General features: G+C 41.5%; 1 protein-coding gene across 4 annotated transcripts in view; it reads right to left on the reverse strand.

Annotated features, from left to right (window-relative positions):
• SNX14 (sorting nexin 14) overlaps positions 1 to 10,408 on the reverse strand; it is a 90,565-nt gene that overhangs the window by 42,769 nt on the left and 37,388 nt on the right. For 3 of the 4 annotated variants that reach the window (XM_019537700.1, XM_019537698.1, XM_019537701.1), the window contains exons 15-17: positions 10,265 to 10,323; positions 6,005 to 6,031; positions 2,434 to 2,566 (exon numbers count right to left, since the gene is read on the reverse strand). In XM_019537700.1, the coding sequence (XP_019393245.1) occupies positions 2,434 to 2,566; positions 6,005 to 6,031; positions 10,265 to 10,323 (219 nt within the window). The remainder of the gene's footprint in view (positions 1 to 2,433; positions 2,567 to 6,004; positions 6,032 to 10,264; positions 10,324 to 10,408) is intronic. The other variant, XM_019537699.1, reaches the window with a different exon arrangement.

Raw genomic sequence — 10,408 nt, forward strand, 5'->3', positions numbered from 1 at the left:
CCCCCTCCCAATCCCACCACCTGCTCTGAACACAGCCCAGCCCCCACCCCCCAACCAGAAAGAGTCCGGTGTAGCCCCAGCCCACAGTGGCAACCTGCCCTCACCTCGCACCTCCCAGGCTGTGTGTAGCAGCAGGAGCTGTGCCTCCTAGACTAACCACTCATGGTTCAGTCCCGCACCCTGCCCCAGCTGTGCAGCACCTGCCCCAGCCCCAGCCTCACTCCCTCCTTCACTGCTGCATGTGCACCCTTCCTCACCCCTGCTGCAGCTGAAAGAAATCTGTGCCTGGGCTGCCTTAGGGCCCTACTGCTGCCCCACATTTGGAGGTGGGGGGGAACTAAGCCCCATTAGCCCCCCACTTTTGTTGTCTATGTATAAACCTGAACAGCATCTACTCACTGTCAGTCAAGCTGACAGATGGAATGGTGTAAAAACCTCTTTCAAAATTGGGGAACTTTTATACATACATTATTTCTCGAGTAATCCAATCATGAGATAACACACATAAGTGGAGCATAGATGCATTTTCTGGTTACACACTTGCTAGCCACTTGTGTGCCAAGCATGCATCTCTTCAAACACTAACACATAATTCCGTATTAATAGAAAAATACCAGAACAACTTAAATTTGTTTACAAAACATCCATGGATTATTTTGTTTAGTACTAGGAACAGCTTGATCACTTAATTCTGTTTAATTCTTTTAGATAACTGCAGCAAATGGACAGGTACATTCTATATTTTGATACTTTAAAAGTTTGTCACTATTGCTTGGTGTAGCCATTCAGCTATTGTCTAAGGGTGCTTATACACATGCAGAGGCTGCTCCAACACACTGTAATTACAACATGTCAGAGCAGACTCAATTAACTGGAGTCTGCTGGAGCATGGTAATTAAACACACTCCAACAGACTCCAGCGTCACATGTATTAGCATCCCCACGCTGAAAAATGGCAGTGGGAAGCTTTAACTGAAACTCATTTGACAAGCTTTGGTTAAAGCACCCTCACCATCATTTTTAAGTGCAGGGATGCTGATGCACATGATGCTTTGGGTGCTTCAATTAGAGTGGTCCATTGTGATTAAAAGTGCCCCTTCCCCTGCCTCCTGGAGCACATCTACAAGTGTCCCCTCACAGATAATATCTATAAGTGTCTATAAATGGGTTAAGTACTTGTCTTGCATTGTTAAATAGACCTAACTTACCCCAAAGAATGACTACTTCTCCTACATAACCAGATCTATCTTTTTGAGGCTCCTCTGACAGGCTTCCAAGATAACTAAGGATCTAGGACATGTTCAATCTGTTCTTTTGTATATATGATCACTAAGATGGAATTTCACCATAAATGTTTTAAGTCTGATGAATGTGAAGCAGTGTTTTAAAGCATAAACACTATAACAAATCCAATTAACTCAGTTTCACCCAGAACTAGAATTATTACATATAAGTGAAGGCTCTATTCTAGAATACAAAAGGAAATGTATTACTATTTTGTAACTTGCATGCAAATTAGGTGGTGCCACTCCTGAGTGGAAGTCAGACTAATGAGATTTGAATTGTACACAGCTTAATAGACAATATGATCCTCACAAAAAGCAAACAATCCTTTTAAGACAGTAAGTAGTTGAAAACATTGACTACTGGGGCATCTTAAGTGTTCTGATAACCTCTGGGTAATATCCCATTTCCCCCACCAAAGACTGTAGAAAATCGTGCTAACCTTTTATCAATTAACCTTGATACTACATTGTAACCCCACTCAAATCACTACATTCCTGAATGATCTTCTTCAGCAGAGGATTAGACATGGGAAGGAGCATTACTCATATGCAGTTAAGAATTCTCAAATCTGATTTTTTATAATTTTTATCTTAATTTGCTTGCATTAGCAAGCATTATCAAAACTAGGAATAGGCCACTGGGATTGAAAAAAGAGAGACCCAAACACATGCACATGTGCACAGCTGCATTGATTTCACTTCAGTTCCTAATAAAACATGCTATACTTCAATATTTTGAAGAGATGAGAAAAAAAAGCAGGATATTAATACTTAAATATCCTATTTAAATTTAGAATCACAAGAAAAATCTTTTATTCCAGGGCACAACAGAAACCTACGAAAACACCTCAGATAGGTATTTTTTTTAAGGAAGACATTAAATTTCAATTATTTACTCCCCACTAACAACTCACTCAGAATTAACAGTAACCACAGAAGTGCTTTAAAATTCTTTTCAGAGTAAGTAGTAAAAACAGAAACAAAAACAGGAAAAATGCCTGAACAGAAGAAAGGGAAGAGCAAAAGGGACAGAAACTTGAAGCATTTAAAGAAGCTGGCAGACAACAGGGAAAAAAAAAAACAAACAAAAAAACAAACCCCATCTCCCACAAACAAAATTTAGGAAAAATGTAAACTTTTTACTCACAAAGTCATCTTCTCCTTCAGCTAAACCATAGTTAGGCAGAATAGCTCCTTCCATTGTAGTACTCTTGAATACACCTTTAATTTTGCTGCCTATTCTGCTGATTGCAAATGTTTCTCCTCTTTTCTGCGTGGTCCTGAGGATTATACAAACCAGAGCTCACAATATACAGCGAGTCAAAATTTTAGATAAAAAAAGCCACTACATATATTTGGGATAAGATCAAGCAACAGTACAAAGGAGGCAAGTGCTACAAGCATTTTCACTTTAGCATTATAAGTTTACTGTCCATTGCATTTTAAGATTTACTGCCCCCTGAGGCAAGAAAAAAAAACTAAACACAAGATTTGAACAATATGGGGAACAATGGACTTCAAATCATAAGCTAACACTGATGTTCTCATTAGAGCATTACAGTAACAAAACACAGAGCACTAACTTCACAAGATAACTTTTTTAACTAAAAGAATTATAGAAATGGAGGTAGTGTGTATGACCTTTCTTATGAGTGCTTGTAGCAACACCACCATTTCAAACAAAGCATTAGTCCATATTTGCTAACTGCTGCACATCTAAGCATACTGTTTAATTTTTCTATAAACATCCCAGTGGTTTTGGGTACATGTGATGTAAAACAGACCCTGATGACTTTAAAACAGCAAGGAGAGAAGGCAAAAAGCCAAAAGCTGGCAAAAGCCAACAAGGAAGGTTAAAGCTGACTGAACAGGAAAGAAAACAGACCTAAGTTGGCTTAAGGAGGCCTAGAAATAAAAGCTTGATATAAGGTTTAAAATCTTCTCAAGAGCAAAGCAATTTAAAACAGAGCATTCAAAAGTTTGCAACTTTAAGTAAACATGGACAAATGTTAGGCATCAAGTGCACATCTCATTCAAGTCACGTGTTTTAGCATTTTGACACATACTGCACATCAATGCATGCGTACCACGGATACTGCCTTTACCCAGATCTGACAAGGAATGGTTAATTTTTAACAGGGGAAGTGCAAATGAAATAGTTTATACAGAATTCCACCAGGAAGATTAAAGAGTGTCCCTAGTGCATAGTTTTCTTAAGTCCTTTAAAAACTTTTTAATGTGGAATATACAAATCAGGAAGGTAAACTGCAGAACTCTAAAAATGCAGAGAGATTGGTTGGGATTCAAAGAAGAAATACACATTTTAGCAAAACAAATGCATCCAATGGTTAATCAGTTCTCTATTTTTTTATTTTTTTAAATGTTTTATTTACAAGCCACTAGGGAAAGCAGAGCAGTTAACATCTGACAAAGCAGTTTCATCATCTAAACAGCAATATTGCCAACGGCACCAATTGTCAACTCTAAAAGCTTTTTCTTGTTAGGGGGGACTTGAATGTTTGCTTTCAATATTTCCTGATCAGAACTACCGTGTACATGTGCACACATAATATTCTAAAACTGAATAAACCACTTGATTGCTCTTCCAAACCATTTCTGTTTCTCACCTTTAAGTCACTGCCATTTCCCATTTGAAGAAAGGCATCAGTTTGCCAACCCTGCCATAAACCATAAGCACTATTCATGATACTATGATACCCTCAACATACAACCATCCCAATTTTTATCATTTACAATTTAGCCAAGTTTACTACTGAGCCAAACTATAACCAATTGTATTGAGATGTTTTCATGCTGGTGTACACCTAGAAAAGAACAGTTTAGAGATTACTTAGAGAAGCTTGATGCTTTCAATTCTGCAGGACCAGATGGGAATGGGATACACCCTCTGGTACTGAAGGAACTGGCTGAGGTAATATCAGACCCATCTCTCTGAGTACTTGTGCAGGTCCGCTGAGGTTCCAGATGACTAGAAATGGGCACATATAGTGCCCACCTTAAGAAAGGGAAGGAGAAGCAAACACAGACTAGAAGAAAGAAGTATTCAAGACTGGTTGCATCACTGTATTCAATGAAGAATCTCCAGGATCTAGTAACATTGAACATCTTCATTAATGATTTGGATGATGGGAGTGCATGCTTAGCAAGTCTGTAGATGACATCAAGTTGGGTAGAGCTGCAGACACTTGTGTGGAGCTAAAATCCAGGCTCACCTGGATAAACTGGAAATGTGATCCACAATCAATCAGATGAAATTCAACAAAGAACAAGTGCAATATCCTGCACTTTAGGCACAAAAGTATTCTTCATGAATACAGACTGGTAAAGAATTGGCTAGGCTACAGTATTGCAGGAAAACACCCAGCATATTACACTGAATGGATGAACACTGTGCGCTTGTTGTAAAAAAAGCAACCCCCCCAAAAAAGACAAATTAAAAAAATCCAGTATATTGGGGTGCATTAACAGACCCTTTCTTGCAAATCAAGGGAAGCCATGTTTCCTTTCTATTTAGTACTGCTGAGGCCTCATCTGGATTATTATGTGCAGTTCTGGGCCCCATACTTTAACAAAGAAGTGGACAGACTGGAGAGTCCAACAGAGTGAAAAAACCTATTAGACCTAAGAATCATGGCTTATTAAGAAAGGCTGAAAGAACTACAACTATTTAGTCTGAAAAAAAGAGAAGATGAAGGGGGATTTAATTACAGTTTAAGTACATGAAGTGTGATTACAGACAAGATGGAGACAGACTTTTCTTCGGTGGTACAGGGGGCAGGACTGAGATCAATGGCCTCTACCTGCAGCAGAGGAAATAGGAGGAAGTTTCTGACTATAAAGGTGGTCAAATATTTGAATAAAATACTTAGAAAAAAAGTTGAGAACTTCCAAGGATGGAGATGCCACAGGAGCAGGTTAGACAGACACTTGGCTGAGATGGTTTAGTTAAGGATGATCCTGCCTTGACCGAGGGACTGAACAAGAAAAAACTTCATGAGGTCCCTTCCAGTCCTCCTTTTCTATCATCCTATGCTCCAAAACAGTTTATCTGCTTGAGAAGGACAATGTATATTTTTGTGCTGGTATCAAAGTCAATTTTAACAACTTGGAAACCTGGTATCCCCTCCCCTGCAAACTGGGGCAAGAGCTTAATATCTGGCATGAAGGTGGGAGAGAATAATTTGAACAAGGAGCCCAAGAATGCAGAATAAGAGAATGGAAGGGCAATTTGAAACAAGGAACAATAGGGCTGAGAGAGAGACTGGATGAAGAACCTCACAAAAACAATTAGGAGCTAGGAAGTTGTGGAGGAAGCACAAGAGAAACCAAATGAGGAGCCATGAAAAAGGATTATAATTGACTGAAAAGAAACTGACTAGAATGAGAAACCTGTGGAGACTATTAGTTGAGTGAAGAACATGAGACTTGGACAAAGGACTTGAGATGGTGAACACACAACTTGAACAGGAGCAATTTGGGAGGGGAAGGGCAGGTGTTGTAGAAAGGGGCAAGTTTGAGAAGCTGAAGGTGCAAGAAAGGCAAATTGTGAATTTTTAAAATTAATTTAGTTCAGAAAACATTTTCGTAGATGTTTAAAAATGAAATCGTTTATGGCTGTTAAAGGCAGTATGATGTGGTCATGACAAAAGCAGTCCAGCATTAACAGGCAACAATTACAGCATACTACTTTGACTTACCGAAAATCATCGAAACTCAGGCTACCTCTGCAACAACAGGCACATGAAATTACACCAGAAGCCCAAAAGAATAAAGTTCCAAAGAAAGCCACAAGGTTACTTCAAGCAAAACCAGTCTAGGTCCTTCACTATATCCACTAGCAGAGATACTGGTGCACTTATGATCGTCTCTACAAACTTAAAGATTTACATACTGATACCTTCCAAAAGTAGAATGTTAATATCAAAATTTACTGAAGGGGATAGGAGAGAAAAAATCAGTATATATTCAATGAACTTAGGGTTGTTGTATTTTAAAAAACCCAGTCTTAAGAACATTTAAGCATGTGCTTGAAATTAAGCAAATGAATAGCTTCTGTTAAACAAAAAGATTACTCTCATTCTTAAAACTAAACATCTGCATATGTTCAAAATTACACTGCTAGGCTGTAATCCAGGTTGGAAATTTATACAGGTCAGACTCTTTAAACAAAGCTGTGGGAAAACCTCATGCATTTAATTTTATAAAAGCACAAAATGTACTTTGTGAAGAAGCCTGAAAATGTAAATGGCTCTTGCATAGATTTTAACAATTAAAGAGACCATTTCACCATCTAGTCTGCTCCTCTACACAATACAATAATTCTGATCAAGCTCAACCAAACTCATGTTAAAACACAGCAATAACTAGTATCTCTATAGAGACCACAGTTGGTTTCTGGTACATGGAAACTACTGAAGGGCCAGCACGGGTAAAGAGAAAAAAAATAGATTGTAGGATCCAAGTTTCCACATTTCCTCTTTAGAATTATTTAAAAATCAGCAACAGTTTAACATCTCAGATTGTTCTTTAACAGTGAAATCTTTAATTGTGAAGTCTGAAATAGGTTCAGCTTAGTACCATGTAAGTAGCATAAATGGGGAAATAGATTCAGAACGTTCTGGCATTCAGTCTTAGAGGGGGAAACAGTAGTTATTGAGCTTTAATTCAGTAACGATCATTAGGAATATCCTTACCATAACTCTTTAATACTTATGACCTCTGAGCTTTAACTTAGGTAGTTTCTTGTTAAAACTAATAATCTGATCTGTAAAATAAAACTTTAACTGTGTTTGTCTAGCATGGCTTATTATGCAAGTCAAACATTGCCCAGAGCCATTCATCTCTTTCAGTTTCCCCACAGTGCTCTCTAGCAAAGGAAAGAAAAGTTACTGAGCAAGAACTATAATTGTAGTTCTTTGAGATCCATTGTCCAGCTGCACATCCCAAAGTAAGTGCCTATGCAATTCATGTCAGCAGCATCCAGAAACACATATTGCACCCTACCAATCCTTGCACTTTTGACTACGGACATAAAAAGGGTGGAGTGTAGCTACTATACTGGACGACATCTTTAAAAAAAAAAAAAAAAAAAAAGATTGCTGTAAAGTAACTTTACTTTCTTCAAGTGATTGACCACATGCACATTCTATTAAGACTGATTCAGATCAAGTCCATTCAGGCAAACGTTTGAAGTGCTCCATATTCTACTCCAGTTTAGAGTGTTTTGGCTCAGATGTGTGGCTCCCTGCCACATACCCCCAACACAGAATTTCAAAATTTCCAAGACAGCACGCAGCAGCATGCTTTCGAACCAGGCAATGTGACAAGAGATTTATTGGTGTAGGTCAGAGGTTCCCAAACTGTAGTATACATACCCCTGGGGGTATGCAAGACATTTTTGCAGGATACAGGGGAGAAATTGTGTAAAGGCAGATTTAGTTTTTCATTATTATAATAGATTTAAGGGGTAAAGTATGCTGGTAGGAATACATGGGCAGCTGGTAAAATCTGGAAGGGGTATGGCAATAAGAAATTTTGGGAACTTGATAGTCACCTGGCTGGGGTCATCTGACCTTGGTCCTCTTTCCTGCCAGGGGCAGGGGGTCAGACATGATGATCCATTGTGGTCCCTTCTGACTCTACAATCTATGAAACTTTTGGTGCTGGTAAAACTGTTCAAGAAGGAACCTACATGTATTCTTACTGCTATCTTCTCCAGATGAAACTATGATGTGGCAAAACACCGTTATGGCATGAATTAACCCAAACTGCTCTGACAATAGCAAAGAAAAATCAAGGAGGCAGTCTTCACTAACAAACACACCACAGAACATCACTGATTCAAATGGAAAATCCATGAGAGTGGAAAAGTTGCCTGGCATTCTATTCCAGTAGTATTTTATAAGATGGCTGGTATTCTAGTTGTATCGAGCAGCAGCAGTTCAAAGATGACCCTCTAGACCAGGGGCAGGCAAAATATGGCCCACGGGCTGAATCCAGCCTGCGAGTGTCCAACATTAACTGTACCCCACCCAGCCCGCGTGCCTTGCTCCCATCCTGGTGTGCAGAAGAGCCCAGCTCAGTCAGCATGCAGCTTCCAGGCAGGGCTGCTGCTGTCACTGCTGTAGCTTCTGGGGTACACACTTAGTTTTCCTGGCCTCCAGCAGCTTCTCCTCGTCTCCCTGCTGCAGTGCTTGCTCTGGGCAGCAAGTAGGGAAACAGTAGGGGGAGCTGTGACAGGGCAGGCAGGGGGCTGTAGCTGGGCAGGGCTGGGAAGCATGGGTCTGGGGCTGGCGGAGCTTGAGTTTAGGGGGGCGGCAGGAACACAGAGCTCAGGTGGGCAGGGTGTGGGTCTGAGGAAGGGTGTTGGGATTCCCCTACACACTCCCCTCCAAGGCACATAGCTCACTGCCAGTGGCAGCAGCAGGCAGGGGCCCTCGGGGCGCTCGTGGCACTGTAGCTTGGCAGAGCGCAGCTCTGACCAATACTGCACATGGTGACAAGGAGAGCAGCCAGGCCAGTCCACCCCACAAGCGTGGCTCCCAGCACCTGCATGCCACCGGGGAAAGCCCCTCGTGATGGAGACAGCTACCTATTCCACCATGTGCAGTTTCTGGGACTCTGCCGAAAGTGGTGGGGAGCCCTGTCATCTGCTTACATGATGGCAGCCAGCTCCAACACAAAGGCAGCATGTGAGTGCCAGGAGCTGCATGTGTGGAGCGGGAAGTGTCCTGCAAGAGCCAGGCCAGCCTGGCTGCACTCCTTGCTGTCATATGTAGTTCTAGCTGGAGCTGCATGCTGATGGGCACCTGGAAGGCCCCTGCCTACTGCTGCTGCCACAGGCAGCAGGAGCCGTGTGCTATGGGGGAGACCGTGTGGGACTGTCCCCACACCCCTCATACCCTTCCTCATATCCCACAAACCCAACACACACACCCCTTGCAACATACCCTATGCCCCCCAACACAGCCACACCCCATCACAATGCCCCCTCAACTACACCCCACACACAAAATACAAGTGTAAGGCTTTTTGACCTATTATGCAGTCACCTCTATATATACACACACTACACAAAAACCTCAAATGACAAAATATTTTTTTTAAAGAATTAAAATACCTTATAGTAAATGTTTGACTTCTAGTATATGATTTGGTTTTTTCCTTGTTCAGATAACCCCCCCTCCCAAAAGGAGTACTTCTCAGGGCAAGGGGAGGGACATCCCGGGGCAAGGGTCAGGGGCTAGGGGTGGGACTTCCAATCCCAAGATGACGACCATGGGGCAGGGCACCTATCAATGGGCAGGGCTACCCTCGAGGTGCTCAACAGCTTACCAAAACTCATTAAGCAGGCCTTCAGCCGAAATAAATTGACCCCCCCACTGGTCTTAAGCAGAGGGCAAGCCAAGAGGAAATGAGCTGCTGCCACTGTCTCCAGCTAAACTGGGTTCCCTGGACAGCTGCTCCTTGCAGTGCAGAGCAAGAACAGGTCATGAGCTGCTCTGGGGCTCCCCCTGCAACTGTTATTAGCCAGGACAGCAGCAGAAGGTGCAGGGGACAGGCACAGGTGGGCAAATGGCAAGAGGGCAGGGAGGGGGAAAAGGGCAAAGATGCGGCTGTCTGCCTCCTTTGCCACTGCTTTCCCCACCACAGGGGTCAAGGAGATCATTTAAGACAACCTCCCAATAATTAAATTCTATCCATGGAAAACTGGAAGAAATGCGTAATTTTCCATGAAGAGAATGTAATTATTGGGAGGTCTTAAATTCAAAGTCATCTTAGATTCAAGTAAATTCATGCAACTACCATGTGCAGCATCCCAGACCAGTTGGAACAGGTATGCTGGGGGAAGGGGAGGGGTCTGTCTGCTACATGAGATAACACTCCTGATTTAAGAGAACATTCAAAGCAAATGTTTTAAAAATGTCAATTAAAAAAAAAAGATTTAATACACCTACCTATTAGTCCTTGAATTGCGGACTGGGGACTCTGCTCCTTTTAAGAGGTGCCTGAAATACTAAAATAGATGGATGAGTAAAAATACAAGAAATCACTGAGTCAAGTTCCTTCACTTCTCCATCGGTTTGGCTGCTCACAAACAT

The sequence above is a fragment of the Crocodylus porosus genome, unplaced genomic scaffold (genome assembly GCF_001723895.1).
Source record: "Crocodylus porosus isolate Cpor-Errol unplaced genomic scaffold, CroPor_comp1, whole genome shotgun sequence".
Classification (NCBI taxonomy): domain Eukaryota; kingdom Metazoa; phylum Chordata; order Crocodylia; family Crocodylidae; genus Crocodylus; species Crocodylus porosus.